Consider the following 21,894-nt stretch of genomic DNA (forward strand, 5'->3'; position numbering starts at 1 on the left):
TCAATGCATTTGTCACTTTTATTCATTTAATGCATCATTGCTATATATATATATATATATATATATATATATATATTTGTGAACATTAATATTACTCCTGTCAACAGTGAGGGTTCAGATAATAATGCAAAAATTTCAATCAAAAGTTCATATTCAGTCATCATTCTGAGAAGGGATGCATACTGTACATGAGTATAAAAAGAGCAATTGTGCAGTACGGGATAAGCAAATAGATTTGATGAGGAGAGAGATATGACTTCCTGTGATGACAGTGCAGCGGTCTGCCAGCAGATAGAGGAAGTAGCCAGGAGTGGGCAGGCATTTACAGTCACAAATAAACTAAAGTAGAAACAGAAACACATTCATCAGTCCGGTTGTGAGCTAGCAGTCCATGTGAACATCTGGGAGAGGATTTTTTTGGCTCTACCACCATGGTGAGTGCACTTTCTGGTTTCATCCCTGAATTGTTACATAGTGTTGACTGGTGTCTAACTTTGTGGCAGTTTTTAGAGATACTGGTTCAGAGAAACGTATGGTATGAAAAGGGTGCAGGAGTTTTTCTGTGCGTAAATGATCTTTCAAGCATTTTAAATTATCACTGACTTTATTTGTTAGATCAGTAAAAGATAAAATAATCTGCAGAAAATAATCTGCTATTAAATTAAATGTTGCTTCTGTTACAAAATTTCACTGGAATTTACAGTTGGAAAAGTTCATCTGGGGAACGTTAAGGGGATTTGTATTTTACAAAATTAGATTGAGTAATAAAAAAAAAAAGATTGTGCAATGTTTGGTCAGTTTTTGCTTCACGACAACGCGGTTCCTCTTCATCAGAACAAAGAGTTTCTCTTGAATTCCTTTACCATCTGCTTTCATTGCCTTGATGCACCTACCTCACTCTTTTAAACTACAGATAGACTGTGCCACAGAACAGTTTAATTTTATATCTGGTTTTGCTCTTTGTGAACCCACAAACCATTCAGATTCAGCTAATAATACCACATTAACAAAGTTAAACTACAATAGAACACCTGTTTTAGATTGCATCACGGGCACAATGTGGGATCTCCCAAATCACCTTCTCATGGTCCTCTGTAGTTCTCCATAACCATCTGAGAAATACACACTGACTATCCATTGGCTCTTTGTTCAGCACGTGTTAACACGTGCAAAGTGTTATATTCAAAACCCATAACACAAATCATCTATCCTTTTTGTGAGACTGCTTTACATTTCGGGAGCCTTGATCAGTACAGCTGTTGTTAGTAGTAATGGCCATAAATAAATAAAATGGATTCTGCATTTACCTCAGTGGATGTTAAAACTAATTTTTTAATGCATGAACAAAAACGTACTCGGTTACTAACGTAACCTCGGTTCCCTGAGATGAGGGAACGAGTACTGCGTAAGCTAGCTTACGCTATGGGAAAAGGTCCCCTTTTCTCGAGAATATGAAGCCAAAAATTATCCTTAATTTTTAATAATGTAAAACGCAGTGCTGCAGCACAGCAGACCTAAGCGAAGCGGCTCGCGCGCTTATTGGCTGTGCTGTGGCAACTGCAGCAACCTATGGTGAGGCGGCGGAGAGGAGAGGAGCTGGAACTATATAAGCCGCCGCTTTGCCATAGGGATCAGGTTTTAAATCGACTGAAGCGATCACTCGATCCGAGCACATAGCACGGCAGGTTACGCAGTACTCGTTCCCTCATCTCAGGGAACCGAGGTTACGTTAGTAACCGAGTACGTTCCCTTTCGAGAGTACTCTCATACTGCGTAAGCTAGCTTACGCTATGGGAACACAATGTAAAACGCCGTGCGTGCTCGGGAACTTCGACCTGTCACAGCCCGAGGCGAGAGCCCGGGGCTTTATAGCAGGAGAAATCCCAGTCCCAACAGCCAACCTTAGTGAGCTTTATATAGGGAACGAAAAAAGGGGGACGTGATAAGGCTTAGCACGTCTATATAGAAAGTACCCTGGCCTGCAGGGCAGGGACTTGCAGATTATAGAATCTAATAAATGTGGACGGAGAGGCCCAGCCTGCCGCCGCACAGATATCATCCAGTGGTATCCCGCAGGACCACGCCCATGATGAGGCCATACCTCGGGTGGAATGGGCTCTGATGCCGAACGGGCAGCGAAGGCCCTTAGATTCGTAAGCCAGCGAGATAGTGTCTACTATCCATCGCGATAGGCTTTGCTTCATGGTGGCGAGACCTCGGGTGCGCCCACCAAAGCATATGAAGAGCTGGTCCGACCTCCTGAATGAGGCGGAGCACGCAATATAGGTTTTGAGAGCCCTGACGGGGCAGATGAAGCTCGTGTTGCTTTCGTCGCTTTGCGAGGAAAGGGCTGACAGCGAGATGACCTGTGCTCTGAACGGTGTTGAGAGCACCTTGGGGACATAGCCGTGTCTTGGTCTGAGAATGACTCTGGAGTCATTAGGCCCAAATTCGAGACAGTCAGCGCTTACAGATAGCGCATGTAAATCTCCCACTCGCTTGACTGAGGCCAGAGCCAGTAGAAAAGCGGTTTTGAACGAAAGATGCTTCATGTCGACAGACTGAAGCGGTTCAAAAGGGGGCCCTTTAAGGCCTCTAGGACCGTAGACAGGTCCCAGGAAGGGATTGAAGGGGGTCGGGGAGGGTTCATCCGACGAGCTCCCTTAAGGAAACGAATGACCAGTTCGTTTTTTCCCAGTGATAGGCCGGCCACCGGAGCATGAGAAGCTGCAATGGCTGCCACATACACTTTGAGCGTAGACGGGGATCTGCCCGCATCTAAACGCTCCTGTAGGAAGGAGAGTATCTCCGTCACGTCACATAAGTGAGGGTCTAGGTTCCGTGTCCCACACCAGGTGGAGAACACTGACCATTTCTGCGCGTAAAGGCGCCTGGTTGAGGGCGCTCTGGCTTCCGTAATGGTCTTTAACACTCCCTCAGGGAGGTTCCCGGGTACCCGTTGAGGGGCCATACATGAAGGGCCCAAAGTTCGGGGTGGGGATGCCAGAGCGCGCCCTTCAGCTGCGTGAGGAGATTTTTCTGCAGCGGTATTGGCCATGGGGCTGTACTGGACAGCTGCATCAGCTCGGAGAACCAAGGTTGGGTCGTTCAGAGTGGGGCTACTAGCAGCATAGCACATCTGTTCTTCCTGACCCGATCGATGACCTGCGGTAGCATCGCGACCGGTGAGAAGGCATAAAGCGGGCGTCTGGGCCAATCGAGGGCCAGCGCGTCCCTGCTCTTTGAAAAATATATTGGGCAATGAGCGTTGTCTTCTGAGGCGAAGAGGTCGACCTCTGCCCTGCCGAAGATGCTCCACATCAACTGAACCGTTTGTGGGTGAAGAGACCACTCCCCAGGGGGAACATTCGCCCTGGAAAGCATGTCCGGGCCCCGGTTCAGGATGCCAGGTACATGCGCTGCCTTTAGCGAGCGCAGGTTGTAATGTGCCCATGTCAGAAGACGTTCGGTCAGGGTGTGCAAGGTTTTTGACCTGACACCACCCTGGCGATTTATGTAGGCCACCACTGACATGTTGTCTGATCTGACCAGAACGTGGTGGCCCTTTAAAAATGGGAGGAAAGCTTTCAGGGATAGTTCGACCGCTATCATCTCCAGACAGTTTATGTGTAACAGTCGCTCCGGGCTCGACCAGAGGCCGGAGGCAGACCTGCCCTCGTACAGGGCGCCCCAACCGAGGTTGGATGCATCTGTCGAGACTACTTTCCATTTCGAGACAGCGCCCGTGCTTACGCCTAACTGATACCAGTTGGCTATTTTCCAAGGGGCCAGAGCTGTGATGCAGCCGTGGGTCACCTTGACGCGCGCGTGGCCGGAAATCCAGGCGCGCGCTGGAACACGGTCTCTCAGCCAGCGTTGTAGTGGGCGCATGCGCAGCAGGCCCAGTTTGAGAACCGCAGAGGCTGATGCCATCAGACCTAGCATTTCTTGAAATCGTTTGAGCGGGTAAAGAGACCCGGCTTTGAACGACACGGCTAGATGCTGAATAGTGAGAGCGCGCTGTGACGTCAGACGCGCTGTACATGTCACAGAGTCTATGTCTATCCCCAAAAAGGAAATCCTCTGGCTGGGAGACAGAGCACTCTTGACAGTGTTGATCGTGAGACCCAGGCATTCTAAATGGCTGATGATCCAGGATCTGTGTGTCGTCAGTAGTTCCTCGGAATGGGCTAAAACTAGCCAGTCGTCGAGGTAGTTCAATACTCGCACTCCCCGCATTCTAAGGGGTGCGAGAGCGGCATCCATGCACCGTGTAAACGTACGGGGCACTACGGAGAGGCCGAATGGAAGAACCATGTACTGATAAGTCTGCCCCTCGAAGGCGAATCTCAAGAATGGCCTGTGATGAGGTGCTATTTGAATGTGAAAGTAAGCGTCTTTCAGATCCACTGAGAAAAACCAATCCCTCGGGCGAATTTGCGCGAGTATTTGTTTGGTAGTTAACATTTTGAACGATCGCGTCATAAGCGCTTTGTTCAAACGTCTGAGATCTAGGATGGGTCTGAGACCGCCATCCTTTTTTGGTACGAGGAAGTAGCGGCTGTAAAAGCCTGACTCGCGCTGCGCAGGGGGGACAGTTTCTATCGCCCCTTTTGCAAGAAGGTTTATCAGTTCGGCGCGAAGGACGTGTGTCATTTCGCTTTTCACTTTCGTTTCGACCACGGCGCGAAAGCGCGGCGGTCTGCGAGCGAACTGGAGCGAGTAACCTCGTTTTATTATATTCAAAACCCAATTTGATATGCCGGGGATGGCCTGCCATGCAGCGGCTCGTGCGGCTATGGGTTGAATGTGCTTCGGGCACTGGCCGCCTGTTATGAGGGGACCAGTAGCTCGAGTATGCTGTGCTTGGGACACTGTGGTGACAGCGCTTATTTGTAGGGTTGCGCACTGAGAAGTGGGCACGCGCGCTACATTTAGAGCACCTCCGGCGCGAGCGGGAAGGTGGGCATGAAAGGGGACCCGAGTGTGTTTTTGTGACACTTGGGGGAGTGTGTATACATGTAGGGGTGCGTACTGTGTAGTGGGCACACTGCCTACATAGAAAAAGCTCTTTTTGTGCTTTATTGAGGTCGCCGTGAAAGCGGCGTTTGTGTGCAGGCGTGCGTGCATTGTAACAGGCTCGTTTACTGCAGTATAGACATCTCCAACCGCCTTTAGTGAGGGGATTGGAGGAAGTATGTGAGGTTTCTTGTGTGGTGGTCCGGCCGCAGCGGGACTTAACCACGGTCTTTTCAGCACGAAGGTCAGGGGGGCTTCGGAGGCTCGGGGTTCAGCACAATCCTGGGCCGAGGTCCCCGTCTCTCTGGCGGTTTGCGGCTCGTAGAGCGAGAGCGGTGCTGGGTTTTGGTCGCTGGGCGAGACTGTAAGTCTGGCTGCGATGGCTTCGAGGTCTGAGGGGGCGGCGCATTTCTACGGCGTCCCGCAGCAGAGCTAGAGCGTTTCGGCAGGAAGTGTCTCATTGCTTGTGACGTCTTCTGAGCCTCAGTGAAGCGTTCAGCGAAACCCTTAACCGACTGGCCAAAGAGGCCGGAAGGAGAGATAGGAGAGTCAAGAAAGGCGGATTTGTCGGCGTCTTTCATCTCCGTGAGCGTGAGCCAGAGGTGTCGCTCTAAAACAGCGAGGCTTGCCATGCTTCGGCCGATCGCTTGTGCTGTGGTCTTTGTCGCACGAAGGGCTAGATCAGTAGCGCTGCGGAGATCTTTAAAATCATAGGTATCTGGGGCAGACTCGTCCAGGTTACGGAGAAGTCTGGCCTGAAAAACCTGAAGCACAGCCATGGTGTGTAGAGCCGAAGCAGCTTGACCAGCGGAGGTGTATGCTCGGCCAGCGAGAGCTGAGGTGGTGCGGCACGGTTTGGATGGATGCACAGGCTTCGACTGCCATCCTGCGGCTGAGGGCGGGCAGAGGTGTGCAGCAATTGCCTCCTCGAGAGGGGGGAGGCTCTCGTAACCGTGGTCTCGGGCGCCGTCGACAGAGGAGAGCGCTGACGAGACAGAAGTTTTCAAACGTGCGGAGAATGGGGCTTTCCACGACTTCGTGAGTTCATCGTGAACTTCCGGGAAGAAGGGGGCGTTTCTTTGCGGAGGGGCCGAAGGGCGCCCCTGCAAGAACCATTCGTCCAGCCTGCTTTTAGCGGGCTCGTCTGGAGGAGACCAGTCGAGCTGAAGGTCGCTGACAGCCCTTGTAAGCACGCGAGTAAGCTCCACGTCGATATCAGCGCATTGTCCGGTGCAGCTGGGGGCTGTAGAGGGGGTGGGGGTCCGCAATGGAGCCCGACCATTCCTCACTACTGGACGCGGCGAGAGAAAGGCTGCCGTGTCTGTCTTCTTCCGCCTCAGGCGCTCCGAAGGAGAAGGGGGCGCTGGTGAGCAGAGACTGGCGCTGCTCGTCCACGAAGAGGACAGGCGAAGGAGAGAGAGCGGGCGAGGCACGCGGGGAGTGTTCCGGCGTGAGCTCGCGTGTAGCAGTGTGCTCAGGCATTCTCTGATCGCGGCGTTTCTTACGCGGCACTTGAGAGAGAAGAGGCGGAGCGGGTGGAGCGTCGTGGCTGGTTTGAGCTAATCGAGCCCGCAGGGTCGATATAGCCATGTTGTCGCACTCAGGGCAGCCGCCCTTGGAGAGTGCATTCTCAGCATGCTCGCGGCCCAGGCAGGAGACACAGAGGATGTGGCGGTCCTTGCTGGGCAGAGGGCCTCGGCAGGAAGTGCAGGCCCGAGGCATTTGAAACAACGCCTCGAAATTTGCTCTTTTGCGAAAAAGTGTGATGCAGCGGCAAACACACTTAGTTTTTAAAAGGATATAGTCACGCCGGATGGCGCAGCAGGAAGCGAATGCTGAAGGCGGCGTCGGGATGAAGCACGAGCCGACATCCTCAGATCTGCGTTGCAGTGCTATCCCGCTGAGAGGCTTTTCGACGGCGTGTAGAGGCTTCTCCGGAGAAGACAGCGAAGTGCAGGTGAGATCGCTGAAGGAGATGAAATCTGATCCCTATGGCAAAGCGGCGGCTTATATAGTTCCAGCCACGCCTATTTTGGCGCGCTCTGACGTCCAATGGGCGCGAAGCGCCCCCATTGGTTCGTTCCTCTCCGCCGCCTCACCATAGGTTGCTGCAGTTGCCACAGCACAGCCAATAAGCGCGCGAGCCGCTTCGCTTAGGTCTGCTGTGCTGCAGCACTGCGTTTTACATTATTAAAAATTAAGGATAATTTTTGGCTTCATATTCTCGAGAAAAGGGGACCTTTTCCCATAGCGTAAGCTAGCTTATGCAGTACGAGAGTACTCTCGAAAGGGAACAACTGAATGCTGGAATAACACAAGACATGTTACATTTTAAGTTATTTGTTTAGGACATACTATAGCAATTGTATTACATACTATAGCAAATATTTTATTAGCAAAAAAAGTTTTATTTATCTAATACACAATAAACTTTCTAAAAAAATCATCAAACAAACTATCAGTCCAAGTGGCATCTGCAAACAAATGATGTCTCAAGAATGTTGGTGCAAGTTCAAACAAGCAGAGTAAATACAGGTGTAATTCATCACTTCAAATATGGACATGTTAAACTAGTGTTTGCAACTAGAATATCCAGCAGTTATGGTCACCTTAAATTATTTAACCATGCAAAATTACTTCAGATCCCACAACAAGGTCCGCATTAAACCAGAAATGATAGAAATTATATAAACCTATCTGGTCCCCATCATGGGACACTGGTATATTGATGAGTCGATTAATCAGAAAGGCCATCATTATAATAATAAATAATTAGTGCTGTCAAACAATTAATTGCAATTAATCGCATCCAAAATAAAAGTTTTTGTTTACATAATGTATGTATGTGTGTGCACTGCTTATGTTATGTATATATAAATACACACACATTTATATTTAAGAAAAATGTTACATTTATGTTAAATTTATTTACATATGACATAATTTATATGAATTTAAATATATACATGCAAATACATGTAAAATATTTTCAAAATATATGCCTTATCTGTGTGTCTTTACATAAAAAAATATACAAAGTAAACACACATATATTATGTAAACAAAAGCTTTTATTTTGGAAGTGATTAATTGTGATCGTTAGACAGCACTAATAATAATACAAAATAATATTAATAATAATACAAAATAATTCCTGACACAACTCTACAGCGAATATGGGCAACAGGATAAACAGAATAGTTAAATTCTATTAAATAAATAACATCATAATCAATCATAATATAATTAAATAAATTAAAAAAATAAAATAAAATAAATGATTAAAAAAATAAATAAAGTTTTCTCACAAAAGTACAAACCCTGAGCTTTCAAGTTTGAATTCTTTGTGTTGAGCTAAGATTTCAAACCGTTACCATAATTTCCAATGAGAGTTCACAAAATATACATTTCCACATTCCCATTTTCTCATGCATGTGCATGGAGCAAAGTCTAATGTCACCATGCACACCTATAATTTTTGTCTTAATTTTGAACAGTCTATTGTCTTACCATTTAAAACCTAACAAACTTAAACAAGATGCAACTTCTAAAACAACAAGATGCAAGTCACTGTAAATATTTTGGTACTTTTTACAGTGAAAACTTTAAAAATGCTACAGTAAAAACCTTAACATGATTAATTGTAAGTTGACTTTTTCTTTGAAAAAAAATTCAATCAGTGATGTACACTGGCAAGTTTTTGTTATATCAGTTATTTTGTTTATTTCAGTTATGTTCATTGCATTAAATGAATGTCGTGTGTGTTACCGTGGTGGTGCAACGCAAAGATATATATTTATACATTTGAAAAATAAAAAAGGTGTTACTGTATATCAATATACAGAAGTGGTGGTTTAAACAACTGAAATTAACTTGTGAGAAAACACAAGTGCAGTGCTGTTGTGTGTCAAGAGCATAGTGATATTGTAATTGGTTGACCAATGTTAGTTCCTGTACTTATGTTTCTCTTTTTTGCTCAGTGAGTCAACAGCATGGTGTGTACCTCTGGGTCACGCCAGTCACATTAGAATGTAGTCCAGAGCTTATCAGCTCTTTCTGATGAGAGATCTGTCCTGATTCAAACACTTGTTACCAAGGGTGCGTCATACTCGTTGTCCAGAGACTCTCATGTATGGATTGGTATCGCTAGACATGTTCACAATGGTCCAGAGGATTGTGTTTCTGTGAGAATAAAGATGTGTAGCTTTGAGACATGCAGAAAAAAATAGCTAGGTTACACATCGGGAACTTATTGCAGACACATAAATGAAGTTTTTTTTTTACAGAAAGAGATTTGCATCCAATTGCGTGGAATTTGAATGGACAACCAGTTGACAAACGGGCTTTAAAACTATTTTATGTTTCGAAAATAACATTTAATTAGCTGTATCTCAGTGTGGCCTACACATCTATCACAAATTATATATATATTTATATATACTGTTAGAAAAAAAGTATACTTTTGTATACTATGCATACAGTGAGCATTTCAACTTCCTGCTAGTTTGGTTTGATAAATGCTCTCAGTTCCTGTGTGATAACGGACAGTTCTCATGTTCAGTAGTTGAATACAAACAGCTCTGATGGAGAAATCAAGTTTGCCAAGTTATACTGAAGACCCAGAAACAGAGGTAAAATATATTTTATAGATATCTTTAAGTTCACATTGCAACGTTCTTCAATGTCAAATATCATGTTTTTACATGTTTTACTTGATTTATTAGACAGACAGTTCAGGTGGTCTATTCAAAGTAATGAGCATAAATCTGATAAATATTTGTAGAGAATCAACCGACAGTTCAATACAACAAAAGAAATACACTTGACATAAACTTAACCCTAATTCAAAATTCCTAAATCGAACACACATCCCATAAGACATAAATTGGATGCATGTAAGCTTGAGGTTTAGTATTTTACATTGCTTTAATGTTAAGTTTGTAGTATTTCCTTATATTACTCCTAGTACTATTCATATTCTATATAAATATATATTTTTCAATATATTTTTAATTGGACAGATTATATTGTATTTGCTTTAAATTTGCCAACCAATCCTAGATATGTTTGTCAATGAACAATGTGAGCCATGTGTTTTTTAGTTAGTTTTAAGGCTTTTAAGAAACGTCGATGTCCACACCAAATTAATGAATTAACCAAAACCCTTCATCGTAGTCTATCCTGGTTATGAATTGTAGAAGCCTATAGGTAGGAAAACTCTGAAAGAGTTTTATAAAACATTATTTCTCAACTGAACTATGCAATTGCAATTGAGCGACAAACTGATAATGCAGTAAAGACTAGTTTTGGTCAAACCATGAGAACTGTGTGTCCAAATATCATATTTGTCAGAGAGTTGGCTCGTAGTGCTCATGGTGGTGCACTTTCATCTGCTTCCTTCGTAATTTAAAAAAAAAATGTTTGCTCTCAAAACAACACTTTTTATGGTGCCAAGGTCACGTTTTTTTAATCCAAGGGAGTGAACTGAAAAATTGCAGAATTTAATGTAAATAGCTTTGGATAAAAGTGTCATAAAATACATACATTTAAATGTAACAAAACCTATGATATATAATAGTAATCACAAACAGATAAAATCTAACACAGAATACCAAGAGCACAAATACGGATGTATACACTCTACCCAGGTTTGTCTTGGTTCCTCAAACTTTGACTTTCAATCTTTACTTGCAGGACAACAAGTCAGATGTAAAAGCTATCATGGCTCGTTTCCAAACTGGAAAAGTATCTACGGAAGGGACTCCAGGTGTTCGTCCAAAACCACCTGTCCAGCCCACCTTGTCTTCAGGCCCAGCGATGGCTACTAAGAAGCCTGTTCTTGAAAGTAGCCTATCCAGTGGAGTAACTACTACCTCAGTTGCCCCTAAACCTAAGAGCACAGTCAACACAGCTAGAAGCGCTCCAGACATGCACGAACCCCCGAAGATAAAAGCTTTTGGGAATAGGTTTGAAAACACACAAGAGAACCACAAAGTCAACTTTAAGGTTCCTGTTAAACCCAAACCACCAGACTCGTCCCAGGACTCTGAGACTCCAAAGGTCCCATTCCCAAAGGTACCACTACAGAAGCCTTCAAGCATCATGGCAAATGATTCAAAGGTAACAAGTCCAAAGCCAGTGGCTCCTATTGCAAAACCACCATGGGTCAAAGATGCCCCGAAAGCTGAAGACAATAGCCCTAGCCCTAATCCCACTCCTCCAAAAATGCCAGCAGCACCCAAACCAAAAAGCTCCATAGCTATGCTACGCCAGCAGCCGGAGGAAAGCAGCAATGTTGAGTCTGCTGCAACACCTTCCTCAGTATCTAATGTGAAACCGTCAAGTTTCCGCGTTAAAAATAGCTTCATCAAAGCAGAGGAAGGTGTTAAAGAAGGTGCTAAAATGCCAAGTGCTAATGAGTCAGTCTCAAAGCCTGTAGCGCTTAATAAACCCAACTTCCCAAGGAAATCAACTGGACCTCCTATGCAGAGAGCCAACGATGATCCTTCGGTGCCCAAGAAGAAACCTTTACCTAATACCTATGCTTTGGGCAATGCTCCTACCAAACCCAACAGACCGCCCAAAGTCAACCTAGAGAAGTTCAAGAAGGGCTCAGAGGCTACAACAGAGAGTGAGTAATGCCTGTCTAACACAAAATGCACAAGCTTTCTGTATGGCAGCACCTGAGATAACAAAACAATAAGCAGTAAGCACATCATCAGCCACATCAAAGCCACAAAGACTGTGTACGCAAAACAGCAACTGCTCATTCACAAGCACAGCAGAGTAGACTTTGTGCCAAAGTGGTTTCCGTGGGTTTTCTTAAGACTGCTCTGCTTTCCTCTGAGACCGTTAGCAAGCCTGCACAATATAATAAACACCATAAAGCCATAAAGACGAGAAACTGTGAGCAGCTGCATATCTTAGTCAGTAATTTAAGACCAAATGAGGAACATCACATAATTTATGCACTTTGACACTGTGCAACATACTTGTCTTTAAACTTTAGTTAGTTAGTAACACACAATACATTATTAGCATGTGAATTGGCATCAGAGTGCACTATCATGATAGGAACATTCAGGTGCATGTGGTATCGAACAGCAATAACAAAATATTGGAAATTCAAGATTTCCTGCATGCGCTGAGCGAACTTCCTCATCTGAGTTTCTCTTTTCACTTGAGTCAGTGTAAAAACAGGGAAGCTAATTTAAAATAGGAACATAGTTTTAGAGATAGCTTACATTTTTAACTTGTGATAATGGTGGGATCCTGTATAGGACCAGGTTTTGCCCTTAGCACAGTGTGAAACTTCCATTCCCCCAAACAATTCTTACGCAATGTTGAATCAAACCAGCATGACTTTCTTTCTTCTGTGGAACACCAAAGTATACATTTCAAAGAGTGTTTTTGTCCATATGTAGTAAGTCATTAGGGTTCTTTTGAGTTCTGAAAGGCTAAGAGAGTCATACAGGTATGAAAAGGTATGACATGAGTTTGAGTAAATTATGACAGAATTGACATTTTAGGTGAACTGGTCATGAGGTTAACAATTTTCTTGCAGGTCCAGGACCAAAGAATGTAACTCCCCCTCCCCCTCCCCCACCCACCTCTCACCCCAGTACTCAGCCACCTCCACCCCTGTCCTCTCAACCCTTACGTCCCAACCTGCCACCACGACATCCAGGTCCTATGTGAGTACCGCAGAAATGCCTCACTTAGCACTGTGACCGAATGATTCAGTTGATGACAATTCCTTTAACATCTGAATTTGGTGATAATTCACAACCTTATATCTGTCTGCAGAATTCAAGATGAAAATTATGATGATGTGGATTCCTTTAGAATGGGTAAGTGAGAATGTATACAGAAAGTATACAGTGAAAATTTGAAAGGGTGGCTGTGAGTGACTTTTTACACATAATTTACCTTTCCACCCCAATCTGACCCTTCTCCTATAAATGCGCTGATGACTTTTAGAAAATACACAATGGGTTCAGATTGGTTAACTGGCCCAGTGTGTTGTGATTCGCTAAACCACAGAGTTCACGTCTAAACGTAACGCCCTTCACCTCAGCGGCATGTGCTCCAGTGTTGTATCGTAAACAGTTGCTTCATCAATATTATCAATTTCAGCCCAATATTAAAATAACGGTTTTCTTTTTTAATAATCCTTAAATGTAATTTATTCCGCCACTTCTAAAAAAAAGTTTACTGAGTGCCGTGCATTATTCTCCACATATAGCGCAATCTGAACCCTAAACATGTTTTGCCAAAAATCCGGTATTGTCCACTTTCAAGGCATCGCTAGTTCATGTTTCCGGTTACTGCAGAAGCTGAAAGCACCTTTGCTGTTTGTGAACAGAAGCCGATAAGTCCAATTTAGTGAATCAGCACACTGTATTAAGGTCAGATGACAAGACTGCCATTCACTTTGAAAAGACGAGCAAGCATCAAAGCTGACTCAAAGTGATAGAGGATGGATAATTTCAACTTGATGAACCTGTGATCATCATCTTCAGGGCGTAAAGGAAAACTTCAGGGCGTAAAGGAACCTTGCAAAAGCAACACGTTACAATGGTGTGGGAAAAGCTGCTCCCTGTACTGCATGTAATCACAACCATACAGTCAAAACAACAACAACAATAAAACATACAGTCTGTGATCACAGCAACATTTGTCAGGCATCTAGACTTTAAGATGATGAGATTACAAATATTAAACGAGTGGTTTTCGTGGGAAGTCGTGGCCTAATGGTTAGAGAGTCGGACTCCCAATCGAAAGGTTGTGAGTTGTGGGTGGGGGGAGTGCATGTACAGTTCTCTCTCCACCTTCAATACCACGACTTAGGTGCCCTTGAGCAAGGCATCGAACCCCCAACTGCTCCCCGGGCGCCGCAGCATAAATGGCTGCCCACTGCTCCGGGTGTGTGCTCACAGTGTGTGTGTGTGTTCACTGCTCTGTGTGTGTGCATTTCGGATGGGTTAAATGCAGAGCACAAATTCTGAGTATGGGTCACCATACTTGGCTGAATGTCACTTCACTTCACTTTCACTTTTTTTTTTACTCTGATACATGAAATTTGAAGTTATCAGCTTTTGCCAAAAAAATAAAAATACTGTTGGAGTTATCTGCTTTTCCTATAAAACAAACTTTTAATATTTAAGAAAACATACTTTCAATGAAGTTTATATTTATAAGTTACCTGTTTTTAAGTTATCATTACATTACTTAAGTTATCATTAGTTATCAAAACCACCCAACTGCAGTTTGATTGATATTCCTTGGAATGCACAAAAAAAAAAAGACATGATTATGAGATATAATATATATACAGTACAGACCAAAAGTTTGGACACACCTTCTCATTCAAAGGGTTTTCTTTATTTTTATGACTATGAAAATTGTAGAGTCACACTGAAGGCATCAAAACTATGAATTAACACATGTGGAATTATATACAGTACATAACAAAAAAGTGTGAAACAACTGAATATATGATATATTCTAGGTTCTTCAAAGTAGCCACCTTTTGCTTTGATTACTGCTTTGCACACTCTTGGCATTCTCTTGATGAGCTTCAAGAGGTAGTCACCTGAAATGGTCTTCCAACAGTCTTGAAGGAGTTCCCCGAGAGATGCTTAGCACTTGTTGGCCCTTTTGCCTTCTGTCTGCGGTCCAGCTTACCCCTAAACCATCTCGATTGGGTTCAGGTCCGGTGACTGTGGAGGCCAGGTCATCTGGCGCAGCACCCCATCACTCTCCTTCTTAGTCAAATAGCCCTTACACAGCCTGGAGGTGTGTTTGGGGTCATTGTCCTGTTGAAAAATAAATGGTCCAACTAAACGCAAACCGGTAAACGCAAGCCGCTGCAAGATGCTGTGGTAGCCATGCTGGTTCAGTATGCCTTCAATTTTGAATAAATCCCCAACAGTGTCACCAGCAAAGCACCCCCACACCATCACACCTCCTCCTCCATGCTTTACGGTGGGAACCAGGCATGTAGAGTCCATCCGTTCACCTTTTCTGCGTTACACAAAGACACGGTGGTTGGAACCAAAGATCTCAAATTTGGACTCACCAGACCAAAGCACAGATTTCCACTGGTCTAATGTCCATTCCTTGTGTTCTTTAGCCCAAACAAATCTCTTCTGCTTGTTGCCTTTCTTTAGAAGTGGTTTCCTAGCAGATATTCTACCATGAAGGCCTGATTCACACAGTCTCCTCTTAACAGTTGTTCTAGAGACGTGTCTGCTGCTAGAACTCCGTGTGCCATTGACCTGGTCTCTAATCTGAGCTGCTGTTAACCTGCGATTTCTGAGGCTGGTGACTCGGATGAACTTATCCTCCGCAGCAGAGGTGACTCTTGGTCTTCCTTTCCTGGGGTGGTCCGCATGTGAGGCAGTTTCTTTGTGGCGCTTGATGGTTTTTGTGACTGCACTTGGGGACACTTTCAAAGATTTTCCCAATTTTTCGGACTGACTGACCTTCATTTCTTAAAGTAATGATGGCCACTCATTTTCTTGTAAATAGCTGCTTTTTTTCTTGCCATAATACAAATTCTAACAGTCTATTCAGTAGGACTATCAGCTGTGTATCCACCTGACTTCTGCACAACACAACTGATGTTCCCAACCCCATTTATAAGGCAAGAAATCACACTTATTAAACCTGACAGGGCACACCTGTGAAGTGAAAACCATTTCAGGTGACTACCTCTTGAAGCTCATCAAGAGAATGCCAAGAGTGTGCAAAGCAGTAATCAAAGCAAAAGGTGGCTTCTTTGAAGAACCTACAATATGACATATTTTCAGTTGTTTCACACTTTTTTGTTATGTATATAATTCCACATGTGTTAATTCATAGTTCTGATGCCTTCAGTGTGACTCTACAATTTTCATAGTCATGAAAATAAAGAAAACTCTTTGAATGAGAAGGTGTGTCCAAACTTTTGGTCTGTACTGTATATATATATGTCAAATTGACAAAAGCTCAATAATTTATGTAATCTAATTTTAAATACTTTTTTCTCACATTTTATCATTATAGGCCAGAAAGTCGAGGTAAGAAACATAGTGAAGGCATAACAATTAATTTTGGGAAATTTTGTGGTGCGCTGTCTCATGTCTCACCTCTTTTAGGGAAGTGGAAGTGACGATGAGATATATGAGGATCTTGATGATAGTAGGTAAGACATTTTAAGTTTCTATTATTGCTTACACTGTCGGTGAGGTAGCTGTCACCTCAACCACCTGGAAAAGAGTGATACAAATAATTTTAGCTGCCAATAATCAGATGGTTATTTTCATGTTCTCCAGTGTTTACTTGTGTTTTGTGCTAATAAATGGTTAATGGTTCGCTTTACCACAGGTCTGCTGTAGAGACAAGTCAGCCTCAGAAAAAGCCAGAAAAAGAACTTGCAATTCAGAATCAGAATCTGAAAAATCAGAAAGAACGGGAGAAAAAAGAAAAAGATGCTATTAAGAAGTTTAAAGTTAGTAATATATGTATATTTAGCACTTATTACACAACTAATTATTGAGGTTTACTCTACTGGTTCATGGTGATTTGTTTACCTGGTTTGTTCTTTCTTCAGATTACACCACCCCTGCAGGTTATGCATCAGGTAAAAGCTAAAGCTGACTGTAAGGGTGGGAAATATGACCTTTCCATTAAGAAGGGCGACTCAATTGATATCATGCGAATCACTGACAATCCAGAGGGTAAATGGCTGGGCCGGAGTCAAGATGGATCATGTAAGAGTTAACACTGTAAAAAATAAAAAAAAATTATGATGATAATATATATATTTGATGTGAACTGGTAACTGATTTCCTATTTCCTGAGACAAGACGAATTTGTTATTTCTCTATATTCCAGTTGGCTATGTCAAAACGGAAATGGTCGAGATTGACTTCAGCGTCTTGAAGAATAAAGGCCTGTCTCTTCCTCATAACTTGGCAAATGAAGAGGTGTACGATGACGTAGAAGCTATGGACGAACAATTGTAAGAACCTGTAACTTTCACATTCAAACTGATTCTGCAGAATTCCAACGATTTTTTTTTTTTTTTACAAATAACTTACAATGTGAAAGGCAGATTTGATCTGGATGCCACTTTAACCACTTTTCTAGTCTCTAGTCCAGTCTTAAAAGTTAAGAAAGTTTAATTAGAAGTTACACAGCAAATACTGCTTTTCGGATTTATATGAGAATATGGTCACACTTTATTTTAATCTCCAATTATCGCTATTTACAAACCATTAACTATGACTTGTGCCTCAATAAACTAATCTGCTACTTATTAACAATCAGTAATGTAGTTGTTAAGTTTATGTTTTGGTATGATTAGAGATGTAGAATATTGTCATGCAGAATATGTGCTTCATAAGCACTAATAAACAGCCAATATGTTAGGCATGCTATAATAAGTAACTATAGTTAATAGTCAGAATTGGTCCCTATACTGAAGTGTTACCGAGAATTTATTTTTCTCTTTCATATTTCAGAAATATGAATGGGCAGCGGGGTAAGTTTTAATACAACTAATCCTTTTTCCAACTAACTGACTGTAAGGTTTAATACTTTAATAAGACTGTAAGTATTAACTGTAAATGAAACGGTCTCATTTTGAGAGGTAATACTTGAACAAGTCTGCCCTCTGCTGTTTACAGTTGTTCTACCTCCACCACCAGATGATGATGTGTATGATGATATACCCGATTCCAATCCTAATCCAATCAGGTATGAACAAATATAATATAATATAATATAATATAATATAATATGATATGATATGATATGATATGATATAATATAATATAATATAATATAATATAATATAATATAATATAATATAAATGTTTGCAAACTGTGTACATTATACGGTATGTGTGTGCCTGTATTTCTGGGTTTGTTGTTTGGCCACTTGTATTATTGATCTGTCTGTCTCACCCATACTACATTCCTCTGAAACCATAGCACTGGAGATCCCAGGTCTCTCTTAAATCCGCGCAACTTCTTGGAAATGCTCAAAAGAAAAAGCCAAGTCCACCATAACGAGTAATTTTTACATTCGTAAGATGTATTCAGACAATGTAACTTTTTGATTTCCAATCACAATTGCATTTACAACTGCAACCATTTGTTCTAACAAACCAAACTGATCAATGGTTCATTTCACAATCAAGCCGATCTGTGCGAAAATGCCAAATAGCTCCTTCAAGGAAATTCTTCTGAGCCTCCTGTTATTAATGCTTTTGTAATCATTTCTAACATTACTAGATGTGGATGATTTAATATTGCTGTGTCCTTTTCCCAAGACTTCAACCTCCCTTGATTTTGCCTTATTTTAAATTAAATCAGTTAAGCGGCTTTTGCCCATTGAATGATCAAATATTTATCTTCTAACAATCTGTTTCAGCATTCCTCCCCCTCCACAATTTACACCTGAAGGTAATCAAGGTAAAAATGATTTTTATTCCTATACCATACCTTCCAATTAATTATGAAACCCACTGGGAATTCTATTCTCTTCTCAACACAGACGCTTCCCAAGACATATATGATGATGTTGATTCATTCCCTCCCACTCCATCACCTAGCAGGTAAACAGGTCTTACTTTAAGGGATTTCCCATTAATGATGTAAAACAGGATGATGCAATGTTAAGACTTAAAACTCTTAAAATGTACTACTCTATATTAGCACATTTTAAGCAGCCTGTCATGACGATAATGATATTTTTCATTATCGCAGCCTCCCTCAAATGATATCTAAGGGGACCAAAGTGCATGAGGACCCAAAAAAGCAAAAAAAGTTTGAGAAAGAAGAAAAGGAATTTAGAAAAAAGTTTAAGGTGCGTATGAAATAACAGTATGGGATTATGCTGTGTGCCCATGTAAACACAGAGTGCTTTCTTGCTTGAATTTATAAGAAAACAATTTGGCATTTACTTTACCAGTACGATGGTGAGATTCAGGTGCTCCATCAAGCAACCATTGCCACCAGTAAAAAGGGAAGTGGGAAAGACCTGGCTGTACAAGCTGGGGAGACTGTGGATGTCATCAGCAAATCTGACCCTGACAAATTCATCTGTAGGAACAAAGATGGCAAATGTAAGTGACATCACATGAGACGTGACCTACACCAGGACAAGCATTAGTAATGAGGACATTGTAAAATTTACTTTTCAGTTGGATATGTCTTAGCCAGCAACATCCAAACAGAGTAAGCTACTCTGAAATATTTTTTTAATTCATTTTTTTTTTTGTAAATTTTTTTCAATGTGTGAATATGCAAAACTAAATTGTTCATTTTTTTATTTTAGTGATGAGGTCTATGATGACATTGGAGATGGTACGTAGCAAATTCATTAACCTGAACATTATGTGAAAATGTCAAATATTAATTCTCCTACTAGATAATGTAATGCAATGTAAAAAATAATAATATAAAAGATAAATAATCAATGAACACTTTTACAGACTGCATCTATGACAATGACTGAAGACCTCACACCATCATCACCATCTCATCTTCTGGTGCAGCTTATTATTTCTGGCTCTTATTGTCTTCTTGGTTGTTGATGTTGAGTATATTTATTGTATAGACACTTTTAGTATTAGGTTGAAATAAACAGCCTAGTGCCATCATGATATCATACTTGCCTCAGTAAAAATAAATTGCTTCTTGCCCAAATTGGCCTCCAAATATAGGTTTCCAAAGATTTATTTTTCCTGTCATGCGTTAGATAATTCAAGCTGAAACTAATTCTAAGATGCATTTTGGTTCCTGAGAGAAAGGCAGTATTTTGTAACCATTTTAAATTTTCTGTTACTTGCATTTTTGTAAGTATAACACTGCAAAAGACTGAACTTTTTTTTTTATCACTTGCTGATAAATGTACACATTTGCACCAATTTTAAATCAGCATGCTAATTACATTGATTGAACAATATTTACAGCTATGTTCACTTGATTAACGAAGAAACAATTTGATCAAAATTTGTGTCTGGAAAATAATTAGGCCTATCTGTGGCATTGTATTATGGTGAATATATCACAGTTTTTGTGTCTATTTGTTAATGAGGGGGATTTGTGGATGCATGAATGTTTTTCGATTTGTGAAGTAGAATTAATTGTTTTAATTTTGTAGTGTAGGGCCTGAGTAGCATTTTGTGCTATAATGTTTTTCTTATTTAATAATAATAAAGTTACTTGCTATTACAAGGCCGCTGGTGGTATTTTATCCTCCCCGTCAGATTTCCCTACCAGGGTTTACTGCGCATGAACACATCAATATTGCGTATCAATATTGCAATCATGCTAAACAACAATATTTAATGTATCTGCATTACTGTCAGGGTAGGTTTAGGGTTGGGGTAGGTGTAGACTGTAAAAAAAAAAATATAATAGAAAAAATGATTTATAGTTGGTCCCCTTCCAGCTACAACCGTGAATATAACACGATTACTGTATTTGCATTACTGTAAGGGTATGTTTAGGGTTAGGGTTGTGGTAGGTGTAGACGTTAATTTTGGGCTGCGTATTGGAATGCAGCAGCGCAGAGCAAAGGCAAAATAAATATATATTTGGCCATTTCAATGTCTATCAGTTACGGGTTCATTAAATAAATAATATCAATGATTTATCTGTGCACTTGTAATTGTGTAACCTTTAATAGAAACCCCTCCTTCTTACAATGACATCTCTTCTCTGATGACAGAGGGTTTGACAAAAATCCAGTTGAGAAGCAGTTTCACTCAGATATACATCATACACCATAAATTATTAATTCATTTCTGCTTAATTCCTCTGAAAATGTTTTAACAACAAAATACAGGGGAAACAAAAGAAAGAAAACAACAGTACAACAACATGGAAACCAGCCTTTATATTTGGTGTTTCTGCAGTCCTACAATGAGAAAGAATAACTTCTTTATAACTTAGAAAACAGTTTTGTGGATTTGACATTGATCACAGTAGCCATGCACAATGCACAGTTAATAACGAGGGATACTTGTGACAGCTTGTTAGCTTACAAAAATAAAATATTATGTACAAAAGTTTTTCAACGGTTCACAAAACATTACATGTATTGCAGCTTCTCTCCTCTCCAAAAAGAAACACTGAAACAATGCACAATTGTTTCTAAGTACGAATCAGTTCTTACATATAAAAAAAGTCTTGCTTCTTTTGTCCTAAATGTGCACTTTTTATGTACAATATATGATTCAGACACCGCTTTTAAAGAGCACGTATTACATATCTATCAAATAACTTTACAGCTAAGCAGATATGCTTACACAGTTCACCTCAAGAGTGAAAACATCCTTGGCTGAATTATTATACTTGTACCATTTCTGTCCATACGTGACTGTACATCAATATTACTGCTCATATGTATCCAAAACTGTATCTTATAGGAAAGTGTGAACATGTGCAAGAAACAATGTGACAATCTTCCAGGTGGCTGATATTTGTATTTGCGTGCTTAAAATAATATCCCTCATGCTATGGAGTATGATTATCTGTATAAGCACAAGTGTATGTGGGTACAGAATTATGCATAGACTGAAATAAGGGACGATAAGAACGATAAAACGATAGATAGATAGATAGATAGATAGATAGATAGATAGATAGATAGATAGATAGATAGAAGCTTGTGTCAGTGGTTCTGCAAAACATTTTTATATCTTTGGCTGCAATAAAATAATTTGAAATGTCTGCATATCTCTATACAATATGAACACAGTGTGTCTGTCTGTTAGCAGAAAACCAATAAATAGATGTCAAAGATTTATGCCCAACAATTGTCCTTTTATGTTTGATGAGATTAAACCTCTCAAGAGGCCTGGGCTAGTGCATTTA

The 21,894-nt window shown here is 41.3% G+C and overlaps 1 protein-coding gene across 5 annotated transcripts; it reads left to right on the forward strand.

Moving 5' to 3' along the window:
* Positions 1 to 187: 187 nt before the first annotated feature.
* Positions 188 to 20,250, forward strand: LOC132117142 (FYN-binding protein 1-like). 5 transcript variants are annotated; one of them, XM_059526229.1, is made up of 19 exons: positions 188 to 434; positions 10,714 to 11,650; positions 12,584 to 12,713; positions 12,826 to 12,869; positions 16,069 to 16,082; positions 16,161 to 16,207; positions 16,390 to 16,513; positions 16,616 to 16,775; positions 16,900 to 17,026; positions 17,529 to 17,548; positions 17,694 to 17,763; positions 18,001 to 18,081; positions 18,443 to 18,483; positions 18,566 to 18,626; positions 18,778 to 18,877; positions 18,983 to 19,136; positions 19,215 to 19,248; positions 19,349 to 19,377; positions 19,506 to 20,250. In XM_059526229.1, exons 1-19 carry the CDS (start codon positions 432 to 434, stop codon positions 19,526 to 19,528), a joined length of 2,199 nt encoding a protein of 732 aa, XP_059382212.1. In that variant the 5' UTR covers positions 188 to 431; the 3' UTR covers positions 19,529 to 20,250. The 5 variants fall into 5 exon arrangements, with proteins under 5 accessions (XP_059382212.1, XP_059382210.1, XP_059382211.1 ...); XM_059526227.1 differs by lacking the exon at positions 188 to 434 and adding an exon at positions 9,549 to 9,650; XM_059526228.1 differs by lacking the exon at positions 188 to 434 and adding an exon at positions 9,549 to 9,650 and having other exon boundaries at positions 18,443 to 18,474.
* Positions 20,251 to 21,894: the final 1,644 nt, after the last annotated feature.

Source organism: Carassius carassius, chromosome 36, assembly GCF_963082965.1.
Source record: "Carassius carassius chromosome 36, fCarCar2.1, whole genome shotgun sequence".
Lineage (NCBI taxonomy): Eukaryota > Metazoa > Chordata > Actinopteri > Cypriniformes > Cyprinidae > Carassius > Carassius carassius.

Coding starts and splice junctions, on each gene's coding strand:
- LOC132117142 (XM_059526227.1), top strand. CDS start 9,603: ATGGAGAAATCAAGTTTGCCAAGTTATACTGAAGACCCAGAAACAGAG. Junction 12,714..12,825: donor CCACGACATCCAGGTCCTAT/GTGAGTACCGCA, acceptor ATCTGTCTGCAG/AATTCAAGATGAAAATTATG. Junction 18,878..18,982: donor AATTTAGAAAAAAGTTTAAG/GTGCGTATGAAA, acceptor TTACTTTACCAG/TACGATGGTGAGATTCAGGT.